The sequence below is a fragment of the Sebastes umbrosus genome, chromosome 13 (assembly GCF_015220745.1).
Source record: "Sebastes umbrosus isolate fSebUmb1 chromosome 13, fSebUmb1.pri, whole genome shotgun sequence".
Lineage (NCBI taxonomy): Eukaryota > Metazoa > Chordata > Actinopteri > Perciformes > Sebastidae > Sebastes > Sebastes umbrosus.
The window spans coordinates 18,876,658-18,896,147 of NC_051281.1; the positions used below are offsets into that span (position 1 = coordinate 18,876,658).

Consider the following 19,490-nt stretch of genomic DNA (forward strand, 5'->3'; position numbering starts at 1 on the left):
TGTTTGTGCTTTTCTCTGCAGAGGCTGTGATTTTTACATTTTTGTTTCACTATATTTGGGGCCAAGGGGCATCTTTGGCTGGACTGCAGAGGGCCAGCCCTACAAAAGCCTGTCACTGAGTGACTGACTGAGAGATGAAGTTACACGATTGGTCGGCAGAGTGTTGGAGTTTCCTGTTTGAAACAACAAGCAGAAAACCAGGGACCAATCAGGTGCGTTCCTCGATAGGGTACATCACTGCTTGAACGGCCAGTTGAGTGGAGCAGCGCGTCCCCTAGTGTCCTCGCCGCACCTGGTGGACATGTAGCGCTGGATTTAACATTATAGACATGACCACTGTCTATTTGTGTAACAATTTAAGCCACTAATTCACAGACTGACCATACACGGTCCAGCCAAATACTCGATTTTGACCGAGTCTTGTTAAATTTTACCGATGGTTCACTGGAGGATAATTCATTTTAATGAAAAGGTGCTTCTAGCATGAAACAAGTGCAATTTCATTTCACATGGGAAATAGAAATAATTCTTCATTGGTTGAGATTGTGACAATTTTTCTACCAGTATAAATGGAGGGAAATCTGTGTGAGGATTAAGGCTATACCAGAAAAGTGTGTGAAAGGTCGTGCTTCAAACAGGCTTCCTTAAAAATGCAAGAAAATCAATGGCAATCTGATTGCTTGGTCATTCCTTATTCTCACACAGTGTGAGATCTCACTGTGAGCTGCGTACGTGAGTGTCTATGTGCGAGAGTGCACAGACATTTCTCACGGTTTGAGGAAGTGCAGAGGCGTCATAGAAATGGCCCTGCTGGAATACTGTAGGCCGAGTCATATTCCTCTCTCTCTTACACACACACACACACACACACACACACACACACACACACACACACACACACACACACACTCTTGGAAAGTCTATTTCTGTCGTTACAGAATCCGTCTTCAGTTTCTCTTTCTAGACTCGGTCCTGGAGAGTGAACGCCTGTTGGTTTCTCCGACCCCTCCCCTCCCTTTCTCTTTTCTTTGATCATAATCACATCTTCAGTAATTGGACCACTCACTGGTCACACAGAGGACCACGGAGGGGTAGTCTTTTTTTCTTTTTTTTTTGTCTTCCTGTGTGTCTACGCAGGCACTACTTGCGTCAAAATCAATAACCCTGCTGGAAAATAAGGCCAGCCAGCCAGCCAATGAGAAATGGATAAACCCCTGCACTCTGTGTTACTGTCTCAGTCAAAACGTCGACTTTCTGGTGTTACAAATAATTCAAGCCAGTGTTAATTAGCCTAAATGACTTTAAAAACTCACCCACAAGACTTACTGGTAGTCTGCCAGAAGTCAGCATTAATCTGTGGTCACTTCCTCCTCTTATGGACAGGAACGCAGTGGCCTGCCAGCGTCCTGCGCGTGGAGGTGGTCTGCTGCCACAGCACGCTGCACCAAGTCTCTATTAAATAAATAACACCATGATCTGGAACAGTCACGGTTATTAAGCAGCACTAATCCACCCATCAACAGGATTTTGTACCCACTGCGAGCTGTTGACAAAATGTGTTCTCAGCAACTCCAAAAATCCAAATTTAGACACATTTCACAACGATTTTTTTTTTAATTATTTTAGGTGCGTGGGTGTTTTGGCTCATGCATGACCTTTTTTTTCTGCTGCAGCTTGTGCGAAATATGCTAATAAGACTAATGAGTAGATTTATAGAGGGGAGAGCAGGTGTTGCGGTAGGATTTAGTCGCAGAGCTTTTTGCAGAAGTTTTAACTTGAGAGCCTGTCAGAGATTGGAAGTTAAGGTGAAGGCGCACATTTGTGGCACGTGACACACACTCTTGTCTGGTTGTCCTTTAACTGCCAGCTAATGTGAATTTTGCTCCTTGACACTTCTGTGGGGAGGAGGAGGAGGAGGAGGAGGAAGAGGGGGAGGGAGAGAGAACCACTTAAACAAGAAAAAGCCTCCACGTCGTGATCTCAGGGGAGCAGAGCCAGCTCCTGACTGACTAGAGAGGAAGGCATAAAGGGGAGGAGAGGCACGTGGAAGCAGATTTCAATCTATAGTGCATTAGCATCAGATACAGTCTCATTAGTTTATGACTTTTCACTGATAATAATCCTGGGAATTGCGTTGCTCTGTGTGTACACCGTGGTCGGTAAGTCTGTCCAAGGTAATGAGTCTTATCCAGCGAGGATAGTCTCAGAAAGCTAGGCCTACTACTGTATGCTAATCCCTATTCGATGCATTCATTTGGATAAAAGCAACTATGCTTCCTGATATATAAATAATGATCCATAGCATTTTAAACAGGCAATGCAGAATTCAAGATAGCCGTTGCATATGTGTAGTTGTTCCCTCTAGATATTTGATCTTTCATAATTTGATCTGATTTTCTGAGTAATTTGAGTTGGTGTGTGTTTATTATCAATTTAGATGACGTAATTGTGTATCACAATATCTCGATATATAAGTTTTCATCACGATACGATTCCATTTGAAGAGGATAAATTCTCATATTGAACTATAGCCCAGCCCTAAAAGTAGACCCAACACTGCAAACAAATTTCACATTCATTCATGACGACTTTTGAGAGCTTGGACGCTCTGTTTGAGCTCAGCCATGATTCACACTCAGTCAGTCAGCTGGGAGCTGATCAGTACAACCACAGCTGTTGACCACGAGGAAGTACCGCCGCAACAAATGGGGATAAAACTGTCAGTGGCTAAAAAGAAGGAGGCTGTTTCTCTCTCTCTCTCTCTCGCCAAGACATTTGTCAGCAGTCATTCAAACCTGCAACCTGTCAATAACAAATTGGATTCTCTAATAAGGAGGCTGTTGAGCCCTTTTCTAACTCTACGAGACAGATGAGCAAATGATGAGTTTGTTTAATGTTATTGTAAATTCAATATCTTTTGGGTTTAAAAATAATAATAATGGTATCAAATTCATCTTAAACTCTGTTTATTGTGCTTTTTGTTTCTTTTTTGTCTGATGAATTACATTCAAAATACGAGTGTAGGGAGGTGGAGATAGTCCGTAACCATAACTGTATATATAGAATGATTTAAGAGGTGCTGGATTATTTATACGATATTATCATATGTGAAGTATTTACATGATATCAATATTTCATTTTTAAATATCATGGTTATCGGCAATACCGGTATATCGCTACACCCCTAGTTTGGACTATTGGTTGGGCACTACAAGTTGAAAATGTTCACCTAGGGAATTGTGATGGGCATTTTTGCTATTATTTGACATTCATAATGCTTCGTATTATCCTTTCTATCATGTCTCTAATGTGAGTTTGCTCTCTCTCCCATACCTGTAAAACTACTCCTTGATGTAAAGTGCTGAATTTAGTTTTGAGCATCTGCATTTCTCTATCTCTCTGTCTCTCTCTTTAGGGGATAAAGATGGCAGCAAGGTAACAACAGTGGTGGCCACCCCAGGCCAAGGCCCCGACCGGCCACAGGAGGTGAGCTACACGGACACGAAGGTCATCGGCAACGGCTCGTTCGGCGTCGTCTACCAGGCTAAACTCTGCGACTCCGGAGAGATGGTGGCCATCAAGAAGGTCCTACAAGACAAGCGGTTTAAGGTAAAACATGCCCATACACACTCACACACACACACACACGCACACACAGTTAGTAGAGTTATCATTTTAGCACTTCCGGTTCCCTCGTCTGCAAGTCAATGGGTTGTTTGAATGGGTTTTTAGTTAGTTGCCTGAAATAAGGTCTGTGGTTAACACAAGCTGAAGAGATTTTAACATTTTGTTCTACGACATAAGATGCATCAATAAATACCCCATTCGTGAATTTTGAAGCCTTTATGTGTCTTTAAAAAGGCGGTTAAATGTGGCTTAAATGGCTAAATGAGACTACTAAACATCATCACGCCGACCCGTGTCCTTTACAGCCTCGTTGTGTATACAACAGTTAGTTTATTGCCTGTTAGCTTTTTACTTCTGGCGATTACATTGACATTTCTAAAATCATAAAAGTGGTGTTCATTTGTGAAGATTATCTTGCTGAAAAAAGTGTGTAAGTATCTTAAACATTAGTTTGCCACAGAGCTTATTTTCTGCAACAATCCAAAACCCAATGGAAAAATCCCATTGGCGTGTTCCTCGAGGGAACCAGGGCAATGCTTACTTCCTGGTTGGCCTACAAAAATACGTCATCCCTGCAGCACTCTATGTGTCTATCTGCTTTCTCAACTCTCTAACTTGTCAACTAAAAGTAAGACACAAAAGCACGGAGTAACTCATACTCTCTTTTCTCCTAGTCATCCTTTTTTTTTTTTCTTAACAATGCAACCAAAGTAGAGATTTGTTGCATCAATGAATGTAACTGTGAAAGAGACATGAATGGAGTGATCTTTCACAAGAACAGTGAGATCACTGAGAGAAAACAAAGGCAAAAACTTCTTAGCGCTTTCGCTATTTGACACATCCTTGCTTTAATGTGTGTGTTTTCGTGCAGGAAGTGTGTGTGTGTGGTAGTGGCAGGAGGGTCTTTTTCTCCCACAAACAAAACTTGAACCCATTAACACTGTCAGTCAGTCATCTGTCAAGTTTAGTTCAGTTGCCACCGTGGAAATGTCATATTTCCGTGCGTGCAAGCTAAGCACTGCTGGAATCCTCCTCCTGTGCTTTGAATAGATTTGACTGATGGCTTGTTGTTCCTCGGCTGGGGAGACATTGTCTGTGCTCCCTTTACTCTTGGTCGGGGGGGCCTCGGTGTCCCTGCTGCTAGCTCACAGATGAAAGACCTGAGACTGCCAAGCCTGCAGGACAGCTGTTTAGATTCTCATTAACTTTATAGTCTTCAGAGCGGAGGGTTATGGCTGCACAGTGCCTGCAACAGGCATATTATTTTCCTTGGGTAATACTGGAACACCAAATGATGCCTCCTATTTTGAACATTTCCACGATATTTATTAGGTTTATCTTAAACTAATACAGTCTGATACAACAGCCCAGCAATAAATCCTACCCTCATAAAGGTTATATTAAGGACTCTCGTTTATATAAATGGGGTGGACAAGTTAATAGTAACATCTCTCAGTATAATACAATATGATTCAACAGCGTCACAAACTGCAAGCCTCCAGAAAGTTGAATCAACACTTCTCTAAAACAGTTTCACCAAAAACGTACAGTGTATATATATAACCTTGATAAAGGGAAGATTTATTGCAGGGTAGTTGTGCTGGTCGGTATTCGTTTTAGACAGCCGTACCTAAAATACCGCCAATTCGTAAAGGATTCTGTTATATCTCACTTTTTATGCATTTTTAAAAAAACATTTGTGGTGATTTAAAAGAAGCAGATTTCCCATTTTTGCTATAAACAATTTTTTTTTTTGCTTTGTTATGTCCAGGGTCACATAAATCCCTTTCAGACACACGACACTTTGTTGTGTCCATATCACACATTCCCTTGCTTTTAACAGAACAAGGCATACACCGCCAAAGTTAAGATGATGCAATACAATGTGTGGCTATAATGTTTTCCATATGTACGCTGCAAAAAGCCTCCACACCGTGACCCCTGTTCTGCACAGGATTCTCAGCTCATTTAAACATCTTGTAATTATAATAATAAGAGGAGGGGGTCGACGCCGCTCTCATGTCTGTACAGTAATAATTATGAAGCTGCAGTCAATAGCTTAGCTTAGCATAAAGACTGGAAACGGAGGGAAACAGCGAGCCCGGATAGACGTCAAACAAAATCCACCTACTCAACACGTTCTCATCCCGACTCGTCACATACTGACGCTTTGTCAGACCCCTCGGCGTCACTTTTTGGTCTCAGTTAACACGTGCTTAATGTTGTGAATTAAACAAAGACACTTACGTAGGTTCAGGCAATAAAACCGCTTAGTTAGGTTTAGGAAAAAATCAACATGGTCGGGCTTAAAACTACTCCGTTTGCACAGTGAAAATGACACTGAACATTGTGAACAGCGGTCTCTGGATGAAAGCCCTGTGTTTGTTGGACCCAACCACCTCCCCTCCCGCCCGCCCTGTGTGTCTCTTTAGCTTTTTAAACTACGTCACCACAGCACTTTCGCTGAGCGTTTAATATTGACGCGGACGGGTTTACATTGTGGTTAATGGAACGCCCAGCGCGTCTCATACCGACGCTAAAGGGTGTCCTTGTGCGTCGGTATCTAACGTTAACGGCCGTGACAAAGCGTCAGTATTTGATGCCCTGGGAATGAGAACGGGCTGACCTCCCAACACCTCTAAAGCCCACTATTTAACATGCTATATCTTGTTTGTGTAACCCCTATAAAAACTGAAGTGTGATAATGTCACGTTGCGGTGCTACAGGGGGGATATATCCCCCCATTCTATCACCACATTCCCAGTCTTTGTGCTAATCTAAGCTTGACCAGCTCCTGGTAGCTTGATATTTACCATACAGACATGAGACTGGTGTCAATCTCCTCATTTCACTTTCAGAAAGAAAGTGAACAGGCTTGTGTTCCAAAATGACTAACTACTATTCCTTTAACTGACCTCCTGAAGCAGGGCCTGGGTTATGCTGACTCTAACATTCTCCCAGATGTACAAGCGAAATGCAATTTGACCTCTGACCTTCTGAGTGTGCACAGATTTTACTCACTGAAGAACAAGCCTGTATTATGCTACGCGATAATCATTCTCCTCAACAGTGTTGTTTTGTACAGATTGTCCTGTTGAGCTGTGTGTAAGTTATATAAAGGCCCATTTAAGGAGAGGCAGTGTCAACCAGCTTAGGCTATAAATGCTGTGATTAGTTGGCATTTGTCCATGTGGTATTTTTGTCCCTATTAAAACTATCATTAAATAAATTCAGGTACATGTGTACTAAGTCTATCAGTTTTGATTTTAATAGGTAAAACAGCGTTAGTCTCTTGATTCACTAGCCCTCCACTATGACGACAGCGCTAATTATCTTGTGTCTATTTTGTTCGTTCCCAGTAGAGTCAGGGTGTGTTAGCGGGAGAGGACGAGAAGAGTGAAGGCAGGCAGGACAAGATTAGGTGTCCCCCACGGTTGTCTCCTGGACCGCCAAACCTCCAGCTCCATTTCCCCGTGAGAGTCACTGAAGTTTAGTCAAAGTTGAATCAGATGTGTTTGCCTGTAGCGCTTTCGCCCTGGGACTGTTGTGCTGAGACAACCGGTTCAGCTAAATACTTCAGCAGCTCCGTGACCCAGGTTTCACCTTTTTTTTGGAGGATCAGCACAGTTTTTCAGCAGCTAGTCCTTCGCTATCCAAAACCAGACAAGATAAATGATGTCACTTGGTCCACCATCTGTCACAAAATACACTATTTGTTGGGCACACACACACACACTCTTTGTGACTCTGTGTGCTGGACCATGATGAAGTCATATCCTGCTCTTCTTGTTAGCCTGTGGTTGGCATGACACGCCAGCAGGTTGCATCTGTAAACAGCGGTCAGCGGAAGATCACGCACCTTGTTTTCATCTTCAGTTCCCTCCTTTTTAAGCAGAGACTCTTCCTCAAACGTCTTTTTGCTTGGTCTGTCTCCTTTTCTGTCTCACTGCTTCTACTCGCCCGGCCTGTCCTTCCTTGTGAACAGCTTGTTATGAAAAATGAAGCAAGTGAGCGCTAAGACTCCTCACATGACTGCCAAGCACGCGCCTATAAGTGTGTGTATCCCTCCCCCCCCCCAACCATCCCCACAAACACCTGTGTTCTATTTTCTTCTTATTCCTTCTCCTCCTCTTCAAAAGTCTTTTCTCTACACTTCTGTTTTTTCCGTCTCTTTTGGTGTTCGTCAGTGAAGTGAGCCTGGGCGAGTGAGCAAAACCATGCTAGTCCAACATGTGTGAATGTCTTATTGTCTCACACTATCGCGCACACACACGAGTCAAACAGGGTAAACGTGTGAATCGGCTCCGGGTTAGGATGTAGATGATAAATGTGTGAGACAATCTCGGTGTGCTTACAATGCGCTCCTGGTGCATTATGGGTTAGGTCCTCCTCAGCTCCCATCAGAAGGATCCTATATTATCCTTTTGGAAATTGATGCTCGCATTAGAACCATCATACACACATACAGAGTGAGAGCATGTCTGGTGGTAGTGGCGCTTACACAACATTATTTAAGGATGAGTTTGGTGATTTTCTGCATTTTTTTTGTCAACAAATGCAATGAAAAGGCAGAAACTATCAATTTATCAGACTAACAAGTATTGTCTGTGCAGTGAAAATTCTCCACACAATCCCTACTGTGAATGCTCACTGGAGACCCAAATGTGTATTAATCTGCAGCTGAACATAGTTCTCCATAAATGCACTATTCACATTTGTTTGAGTAACTTTGGCTAAAAAAACTACCCTCCAGTTGTTTTAAGGAAATCACTTATGAAATAAATTACATATTTGAAGATTTACGTTGTCGTAGGAACAGGCTCGAGATTTACCACAGACAGGGTAGTGGAGTCAGAGTGTTTAGAGACAGACTTAAAGGTCTGGTTACACCAGCAATTATTAGGGCAAAATCTGAGATGTTTTGTTTTTTTATGCTGAATGCAGTACCTGTGAGGGTTTCTGGACAAAGTGTTTCATTGTTTTTTTGTTAATTGATTTCCAATAATAAATATATACATAAATTTGCATAAAGCAACCATATTTGCCCATGTTGTTAAGAGTATTGAATACTTGACAAATCCCCCTTTAATGTGAATTTTGAACAGAAAAAAAGGGTGATTCATTTGCGATTAATCATGATTAACTATGGACAGCCCTAGTTTATATCATAATATTAATAATAATAATATATAATGTCTGGAGCTGCGCCATACACAGTAAATGGGAGGCTGATTTTGTGGACCCACAGAATGTCTTTTCTATACGCAAATGAGCTTTATTCTACTGTGTGTGTGTGTGTCTTTGTGTGGGTGGTAAGAGCGATTACTCCGTGCTCTTAATCTTTTTAGAAACTGAATGTGGTTTTGTCTGACAGTATACATCAGCACCACGAAGGTGTAGCACATCTAGCAGCCTGCAATTGAGGTTCTTTTTCTCTCCATCTGTCGGTCTCTGTCTCTGCTGGCTGGGCTGCTGACACACTGGAGGATGACAGGTCAGCAGGAATGACTGCAGTATAACTGGAGCTGGGCAGGGCTTTACAGAACAGCCTGTCTGCTCCTCCTCCTCCTCCTCCATATGGTACCATCTTTCTCACATATAACGCAGACACACACACACAGGCACGCCCTTAAACACTCCCACTAAGCCACTGCAAGAAGACCAGGGCGTTGCCTGCAGTGCACGATGCCTCCGATGGCTGGTCTGTGACCCGCACGCTGTGATGTCACTTAATGATGTGGGGGGGTTGTGTGTGTGTGTGTGTTGGTAGTAGTTGTGTAAAGGGTGAAAAAGCACGGGGAGGACTGTGGGAACCATTTGTGTCTGCCTGTAAGTGAATTAGGTGGGGTTGATTGTCTATAGCAGGCCATTGAGCTGAGATGATGAGGTCCTGCTTGGTGGACAGGCGGCTCACTCTGCTCTGTTAAAAAATGAATGAGAGGGGATTAAATCCTCAAAGTGGCAGAGAAGTGTGGAAGGACAGCAGCATATCTCCCAGAGCCAGCCAGCATGGCCCTGACCCACATAACAGGGGATCTCATTAGTCAACCAATCAGTCAGTCAGCTAGCACAGTCTTTCACTATTTTATCATCAACCGTATTCAGACAGTCAGCTATAGCCGGCTCACCAGGCAGCTTGTCAATATACTGTACTGTCTCAAAGCTGTTGAGTGGAAACATTTATATTATTTATAATCAATTTAAGTCATTTTTTAAGCAAAATGAGAATATTCACCTTGGACTCCTTGGGTGTTCATTTTTTTTTTATTTTATTACATTTAATTATTTAAAGGCTCCAACTATTGATTATTTTTATTATCTACTAATCTGCCGATTATTTTGTCAATTTAATTGTTTCATCTAGAAAATGCCAGAAAGCGGTGAAAAATGTACTAAAACCCAAGGTGGCATCTTCAAATGTTTTTTTTTTCTTTTCTTTTTTTATCGACAAACAATCCAAAACCTAAATATATTGAAGAATGGTTGTATTTTCGTGAGCTTAGAATGAGCCCTTCCTATCTACATAGGGGGTGGGTCCTCTTCACGGAGTCCGTCATGTTTCTACAGTAGCCCAGAACGGACAAACCAAACACCGGCTCTAGAGAGAGCCTTTCGCATTTTTTACGTTACATGAAGGCCACCGTAGTTCTTCGACACGCGTGTGAAACTGTGGTAACGTGAGCCGCAGAGTGCAAAAAACGTGGTACCACTAGCCGACGTCAGACTTCCATTGCTCCTAAAGTAGTGTTATTATGGTAAGGATTGCCTCTGCACTCGGCGACTCACTTCATCGCAGTCTTGGAAATGGAGGAGTGAGCAGAGAGGTACTCAGTTGGTTGCAGTCTGCAACCACACCACTAGATGTTGCCAAATCTTACACACTGTACCTTTTTAAACAATTAATCGATTATCAAAATAGTTGACAATCATTTCAGCTCTAAATTAATTAATCAATAAAATGTCAGATTAATAGATAATGAAAATAATTGTTAGTTGCAGCAGCACATAACATTTCATGTAACTGAAGAACTGATTAGAAAAAAAACGCTTTCCACTTAAGCTAAAAACTGAGTTCCCGATGAGCAGCTGATATCAAATTATCACTTGCATTTTCCATTTCGCCAGTGTCTGAACAAACACAATCAGATTTAACAATTCATTACTGCACAAGCATAATAAATCACAAAAATGAAAGCGCAACGAATTTGGAGTCATTTGTTTTTTTCACATCTCACAAATTACCTTGTCACTCTTAGAGGTTGGTGGGTTCGTTGGTATGTAATGTGTTTTCAGTCAGTCAAGGCAGCTCATGACCTGGCCTCCTTTAACACCAAGGTCCCGTGTTGAACCCTTGTTAACCAGCACAGGGTTGCTGACCTGTGTGCTATTCTTTTACACCAAACCTGAAGCGTGTGTTTACACAAAAATCGGGTCAGGCGGTGTATCAGGTCACTGCCTGCTCTGTGGTCGGCCAGTTAATCGCACTTCCCGTAAGAGCCCCATCGACCCCTTTTCCACCCACACACTGTCCCAGGTTGAGTTGTTGGTGTAGAAGAGTCAACAGAGTTGCTCTGTACGATTATTAGTCAGCTACTCAGTCATGCAGTTGCCTATTTGTTGCATTATTTCGTCAGCAAATTAGCTTGGTATTCAGTCTGTCAGCGAGACTACTGGTTAGTCACTTCAACTGTCAGTTTGAAATGCACAACTGAAGTGGTCATTATTTCCATTTATGCTAATATGAGGGACGTCCTTGCTGTAATATATATCATATTCAGAATATTAGTACACGTCATTGCAGTCAATGTGTGTGCCCCATGCTGTTACTGTACGGAAATCGATAGTAAAAAAAAAAAACTAAAAAAAACTTGATCTACTATTCAAGCTGCTCATGACTTCAAAAACAAAAACCAGACTATTATGTAGTGACTCTGCCACAATCTGCTCACTTTCAGCAGTGGAGTCCAAATGTTACACAAGCACTTTAGATCGAGTCAACACAAAGCACAGTGATAGAGAGGATGGGGGGAGGGGGAAGGAGAAGGGGAGAAAATAAGCACTATAATGAAGCCGTTAAAGCTTTACGTAATGCTTGAATTCCTGCCCTCCCCCTGATAATGTCGAAGTCCATACGCACAACCATTTTCTGCATGGACACACTGTATATATGAATATAGTTGGAGTGCTCTACCAGGGTTCAATGCTTACATCTTGTTCTAGTGTCCCTGTGAGAGCCTGTGGCTCGTCGCACTACAAGCCCCAAGGCAGTTTTTACTTAACACATTTATTTTCACAGAAGTCATTCTGCTCTAGGTCTGTGCTGTGAATGCTTTCCAGGGGCTTTTTTTTCTGTAATTATAGCTGCCTGCGATGAGAACAGGCAACGTGCCACACAATAAATAATTGTGTCGTCATGTTTTAGCCTGTGGGAATTAACGTGAAGGAATGTATGTCCATTTTTTTTTCTATTCATCAGCATTCTTTTGCTGCTACCACATCCAATTCTCTCAAATCTTGACGCCTGACAAAGCGGCACATTGAGCTTGTGACAGTGACGTTGCTGACAACGAGGTGATTGTTTCGCGAGATGATTCATGGTATATGTGTTTTCTGTCATAAGACACAGCAATTTCTGAATGACCAGAATGCAACTGTTACTGTTGAACCATGCTAGTGACATGTAACATGCCTAACTTCTAAACTGTCCCTAATTGTGCCATGGGTCCAATAGGAAGCTCTCAATGTCTCCTAAAAGGTCCACAGACTCGCTTCTTGAACCCTGAGCATGAATATGAGGTGTGATGTGAAAAATGTAACGTGTAATAATGTAATATCTTTCATGTTTTTGTTTTGTGCAGAACCGTGAGCTGCAGATCATGAGGAAGTTGGACCACTGCAACATAGTCCGCCTGCGCTACTTCTTCTACTCCAGTGGAGACAAGGTCAGTTGGCTGAGTGTGTCTGAGGTTTGTCTCTTGGATGCATAATTAATTGTATTTAATACCAAACTGCAATTATAGTTTCAACTAATAGAAATTTTCTTTTTAAGTACTCACTTTTTTATCTTCAAGAGCATCTTCAAGGGATAGTGCGGGTGTTTTGGAAGTGGGGTTGTATGAGGTACTTATCCACAGTAGGTGTAAAGCATTACAGTGCTGTGGACGTGGGCAGCAAAACATATTTTAGACCACCTCAAAGAAAGGCTCACCAAAAAAAATCGATATCCGTTTTAGTGTACGCTATATTTAGAATACCTTCACCACTCTACCTTGCCGTGAGACGGCCCTTTCTTTCTCCTTTCTGACGAGGAACTGAACTGAAGGTGAAAATGATCTATGCTCCCTCCAAAGCCAGCAGACTCGGATGACAAAAACAGTATAGATACGTTTCACTTTCAGTTCAGTTCGCTGTTGAAAAAATATCCCGTTTGAATGCATTTAACATAAAAGTCAGTATATGGGTGCTCTACAGTTGTAGCGTCGGCCGATTTGACCACAGAGATGAGAGCGACGGCGGTCTCGACTGCACGTTTCCGCAATTAGATAACACTATTTGACCATGACAGAGTTAGTATGCAGCTTTAGCCGTGATGTCTAGCTCTGCTTTTAGTGTGTGAACACCCAAAGTGTTTCCATACTTTACTGTATGTGTAGTGTTTACCACTTTGGATTTAAAAATGTGAGAGTGCAGGTCGTATCCACGCCGACCCTCCGCCGTTCTCTGCTCTGTTGTATCTGCCAGCTTCTGCCAGCTTCTGCTCGCTACGACCGGCCGGCTACTGTTTGTTTTGAGTGACGAATACGGAACGGATATGACTTCACATTACTGTGACTACAACAATAAAAGTGGTAACTTCCTTCTACCTCCGCGTAGACTCAAATGACGCAAATATATCAATCCTGGCTTAAAAAAATCGATTTCAAAATCCTAAAAGAAAAAAATAGCGATACATAGTTGAATCGATTTCTTTTTTTTCCACCACCCCTAGTATTTTTTTTAATCTTGCCCTTGTTGCCTTTTGAAATCTCTTCCTATCAGCTGCACCATCATATGTCTTCCTCCTGGCCATAATAAATTCATAATTCATTACAGTACATTGTGACAGGGAAGTCCCTCTTTCTGCCCGTCTCTGTTGACCATTGGATGTCTCTTGGAGACTATGAGGCTGGACTATGTCATTCAACTAGCTGATAAACAGGCAGAGCTCCATGTGTCAAATATAGACATGAACCTGGCAGACACGCTGTTGGGACTATACCCATGACTCGGCAGTTAGGAATGCTTCCATGTTGCACACCTACCGGGGCCAAGGAGAGCTGTGGGGGATTACAGAGGGGAGGTGATGATGGTGAGGGTGGGTGGGAGAAGAGACGGATAGGGAGCATCTATTCGCCAGACCAGAGGGTGTCAGTTAATTATAGACTCACCCAGCCCTCCCCCTCCGTGCTTTAAGCTCCGCCCAGTTCCCACCCCTCGCCTCATGCCATGTGCTCACTGACCTCTGGGAATCGCAGCTAATTCTTGGTATACTGACACACTGACAACGGTGACTTGTCACAGAAATGACCGTACAACTTTTAGCAATTAAATGATTTTGATAATCCACAACTTTTTGTTTGTATCTTACTTTCACCTTTTACACGTTTTAAAGCCGCCCTCCTATACGTCCTCTTTTCATGTATCCATTTCTTCTCCCTCCTCCTCCTCCTCCTCCTCTTCCCCCTCACCGTATCACTCCAGGCTAATTCTGGAGGCTGGCACCGTGTTGTTGGTATGGGGATTTACCACCCATAGAGCCCCGACTTAGAAAAGAGAGGGGGAGGGCTCGAAGTAGGCGAAAGGTAATGTCACCTGGATCGGGAGCTTAGCTGATGGATGGAGAGTTGCAGACAAACTGATGGATAAATGACAGATGGGTGAGGCAGAGATAAGATGAGGTCAGGTCAAGTGTGCGTAGGTGTCCCGATGGGAGGGTTCATGCTGGGTGCAGCTGTGAGCCGGGCTGGGACTGCTGCTACTGTTAACTGCCAGTATGTGCACAGGTAGCCCTTATGTAACTGCTGGCATGTGGTGTGCTCGACACAGCACACAGCTTTTACCCTTTAACCACTTGTATAATACTGTTCAAACAGAAGGCCACAGGTCCAAACAGCGTAGGCAAATAGCGGTGTGACTTCAAAATATGCAGCCGCAATAGATGGTGCATGTAAAAGACTTTTAGCTGACACAGAGTTGCACTCCGCCGCTTCTCCAAATCACATCTGTGTACACAAACACAGAAAATTGCTTTCAATAACTTCACTTGATTCTCTGACAAACAAACAAACATACATCACATCTTGCCGGCACGTCATGAAGCTGCAGGCTTCAGTTGTAACTGCATGAAACCAAGTTCAGTTCATTCTCAAGTGTTGTTGCATTTATTAGATTGACATAAATTACTAATATGAATTGCAAAATTCATAAACCATTGGCAGGATTAACCCACTAGGGGGCCTTGGGGTGAAACATTTTTGTTGGCCCCCATTGTCCCCCCACTTGTCGTCAGGTTCCCATTAAACCTGCAGTAGGCCAGTTGTCCTCCAGTGCTCCTAACAGCATCTGCAAGATTTTTCACAGAGCACAGGAAAACAAGCAGTAAGAGCTGATGTGAGGTCTGCTGTCTAGCTGCTGTCTATGAGAGCCGGCTGTCAATCACTCGCGAAACTCCAACGAAAAACGGTCAAACTAGGCAGCACTGATCAAATATGAATTAATATTATGTTACGTTAATGCCTATTTCTCGCCTCAAATGTTTTCAGAATCATCTTGTAGTGTACGGTTTAGCTGTAAAATTAGAAAGTTTGTGAAATCTGTTGAAGGAATGCCAAGTATCGGTCACATGACCGGAGCACAGCCAATAGGAACGCTCTCTCAATGAAATGACCTGTGATTGGTCGAAGTCTCCCGCCACGGACTAGATTTTCTAAAGCCTGAAAACAGAGCCATGAGGAGATGCAGAAGTCTAGTTATCTCTCAGAACACTTGAATTACAATATGTTGAAAGGTTATTATGGAATTTTTGCCCAATGATGCCAAAAACTATACTGCCTACTGAAGCTTTAACTGTTGTGCCTGAGGCACGTGTAATAGTGATACTCGATACCTGGAGAGGTTGGAAGGAATTGTTTGTTTCTTCTGTTTAACCTGTTTTTGCTGCTGAATCAGTTTGACATCCTCGATATATCATTCAAATGCATAGTGTAGACACTTCTGTCTGCTTCTCTCTGATATTCTTTTTTCCAAAAATGTGATATTTAGCAGTGAGTGCAGATAGTGACAGTGTGGTAGCTCTGATAACTTGAGGGACTAGCAGCGTGGGGCGGGGCTTAGCGAAGGGTCAATTGGAAGCTTAATTATAATTTGCACAGAGACCCAGACACCAAGCAGTCCTCCTATGCTGGAGTAATACCGCCTGACCCCTGGTTCCATGTGTGTGTGGCTGGAAATTTAATTAAAACACCTTTATTTAGGACTATGCAACAATATAACTAGATGTTGACACGGGTAATAATGCCAATACTGATGCAGATTTCTATAAAAAATAATCAAATTACAGCATGTGCACTAAATTGACACTTGTCGATCTGGCGCCCTGAGGCAGTTCTACACGTTGTGTGGTTGGTAATCCAACCTTGAGTAGAGGGAGGATCTGCCTGAACTGTTTTTCTGTGCTGACAAGTTTTTGACAGCCTTTGAGCCGTACTCATACATCTTTGTGTTGTCATGTTTGATCCACTGAGCTCTCATATTTAGACTGGATAAACAACCAGGAACTTTCTCCAGAGCCCCAAACTGGTTCACTGCCTCCAGGTTCACGGTGTGGCAATTACTATGTGGTCATTCGGGGGGCCCTGTCTCAAAATCTGTGTTAAATGTGTTAAAATCTAGTTTTAAATCCTTTATTTGCGTTTCTAAATAAATGTATATTTACTCAAAGTGCCTCTCACACTCCTTGCCTGGGGCAGAATAGTTGTACTGGTTGGTTCTGGAGCTTCAGGTAAAAAAATACTTGCCATGTTGCACTTTACATGACGGTCACTTGAGGATGACTGGGCAGAAGTGAATGGGTGGGCTCACAGCAGGGCCCCCTAGCAGGTTAATATGCCCCCCTCACCATCCCAATGTTGCTCTCTAGTGGCCAGTATTTTAACACACAGTGGTTGAACAGTGTTGCGTCTGGGTAATGAGCCAGGTCTGGTGTGTAGTCACTCAGCACAGCTACAGGATGTGCCAACAAGTGTGAGTTTATGGCAATGCCGGTGCCTGGCATATATTTTATTTACATATATTTGTTTATTTATAGACTTATTATTAGATCCGTAGTACGAAATAAGGATAATACACTCACCATATGTCCCTCTACCTCTTTTTGTGCCTCCGCCTGTGTTCCTTGACTTCACATATATTCATTAACACTGACTGTAGTGTAATTCTCTTGTATCACATGGATTTATGTAATGTGTCACGTATGGCGATAATACTCAGAGCACATGACCAGGAAGCACAAACCCACATTCTAATATAATCTACACTTGACATGCATACACTGCACAGTTTCCATCAATCCCCATCCTCTTACACAACGCAGCATCATGGTTGATTGTTGTTGATAGAGAGCTGAGACAGTTGTGTTCAGGTGCAAGCAGTTTTTTTTCCACAGCAAATTAGAGGCTGAATTATTTAGCCGGCGAGTGAACAAGGAGCCAATCAGATCCCCGCCTGGATAACCATCTGGGAACAAGCCAAGGAAGTGGCTTTTGTAGTGAGGCAGGAAGTGAGTCATCGCTGTTGCTAGGCTAAATATAGCTTTGATGGCGCTAGCAGGAGGCGGAGTGGGCCCCTCTCTAGTCGTCGCACATGTTATCAATGGGAGTTGGTGCACACACACACACACACATGGCTAGATGAGAGAGAGAGGTACACAGAGAGTGAGTGTTAGGGGGGAGGGTTTAAACGAAGCTACCCGTGTCTGTTTGGGGAAATCAGCATCACTGATATCTTGTTTGTGTTAGCCCGTCTCCTCATCCTCTCCCTGCCCTGTATTTCATTCAGCCACCATATGTATGGGAGTCTAATTGTCTGAGTGTGAGTGGGAGAGAGCAGTCAGTACAAAGCAGGGCATTGAGCTGACAGAAGTGTACCACACAGTCTGTCTGGGAGCTCTTCGCGGAACCAGCTCACACATCGTGCTTTTGCAGACCTGCAGGGAGTCAGATCTGTCCACCGCCTATAAGCTGCATGTTGGGCAGACTTTTAAAAACTGCTGTTAACAGATGGGTGGAGAGGCAAAAAGAATACGGACACTCAGTTCCCGACCTAATAGGAGGGAGAGAACAATTTAATTAATTCTAGTTGGAAGCCCTGTCATATCACCCCAAAGCAGTATGTCACAGGTGTGTATTTAACGGTTGAACGCTGGCCAACACATACAGGTCACATGACGCACTGGGTGGTGACATAAAACAAACGAACACTCCTGGCTATAGTGTGGTGATATGAAAGGGTGTGTACAAATGTGTATTAATCCACTGCTGAAAATAGTCTCCAACAAATACACTATTTACTACTGTTACATATAAAACTACAGCTGTTTTAGGACATTACTGAGCACGTTTTAAAGGAATGGCGTGTAGCATTTCGGGGGATCTATTAGCAGCAATGGAATATAATATTCATAACTATGTTTTCATTAGTGTATAATCACCTGAAACTAAGAATTGTTGTGTTTTCTTTTAGCTTAGAATGAGTCCTTCATATCTAGATAGGGAGCAGGTCCTCTTCACATAGTCTGCCATGTTGCTCCACCATGTTTCTACAGTAGCCCAGAACGGACAAACCAAACACTGGCTCTAGAGAGTTACCTGAAGGCCACCGTAGTTCTCTGACATGCTTGTGAATCTGCGGTAACGTGAGCCTCAGAGTGCAAAACCGCGGTACCGCCAGCCGCCGTCTGACTCCCGTTGCTCCTAAAGTAGTGTTATCATGGTAAGGATGGCCTCTGACTTGACGGCTCACGTTACCGCAGTCATGGAAAGGGAGGAGAGAGAGCGGAGGGGTACACAGTTGGTTGCAATCTGCAACCACACCACTAGATGCGGCCAAATCCTACACACTGTAACCTTTTTAAAAAATGAAACTGTATATATTTGTTAACAAACAAACAACAGTTAGTCAGTAGGAACCAATGGGCTCGGGGCAGAGCCAGAAGGTCAGAAAGTATAGAGGGATTGATTACTAAACCCATTGTTGGTTTTGGTATTTAAATGGGATTTGTGGACAGACGGTAAAGTCTGAAATAATGCCAGACTTATCCTTTTAAATGCTGTTGCCAGGTCGTGTATTCGTCCCATCACCCAGCTCATAATCAGGCCAATGTGTGTCCTCCGAAGGCTCGGCTGTTCCTCTTCAGGGACAGACAGGCTAGTTGTGAATGCATAAATGAGTATGTGAGTTCCTTTTGTGAATCTATAAGGTGCTTTGTATCTAAAAATATGAACAAACCGTTTCACTTCAGTACGAGCTACGAGTGTGATTCAACTCGAAAACGATGGATTCACAAGAAAAACACCCGATGACTCAGTGCTGGCTAACTGTGGTCAGAATCAAGGGGAAAAAAGGAAGTGTTGGAATGATTGGGTGGAGAAGCGTAAGATCGTCAGCATCCTTTCAGGGTCAGTGTGCTCCAGAGTAGCACGACCCCGCCCTCCAACACACACAGACAGACCTCCTCCAACCAGGAAATGAGGAAATGATATCATTGTCTGCGGCCACTGTTGGAGTTCAGGCCATTATGACGCATGGTTGTGTGTTTTCCTGCCCTC

General features: G+C 43.1%; 1 protein-coding gene across 3 annotated transcripts in view; it reads left to right on the forward strand.

Annotated features, from left to right (window-relative positions):
- Nucleotides 1-19,490, forward strand: part of gsk3ba (glycogen synthase kinase 3 beta, genome duplicate a) — a 37,725-nt gene that overhangs the window by 7,339 nt on the left and 10,896 nt on the right. For all 3 annotated transcript variants that reach the window (XM_037789519.1, XM_037789520.1, XM_037789521.1), the window contains 2 exons: nt 3,416-3,609; nt 12,486-12,569. In XM_037789519.1, the coding sequence (XP_037645447.1) occupies nt 3,416-3,609; nt 12,486-12,569 (278 nt within the window). The remainder of the gene's footprint in view (nt 1-3,415; nt 3,610-12,485; nt 12,570-19,490) is intronic.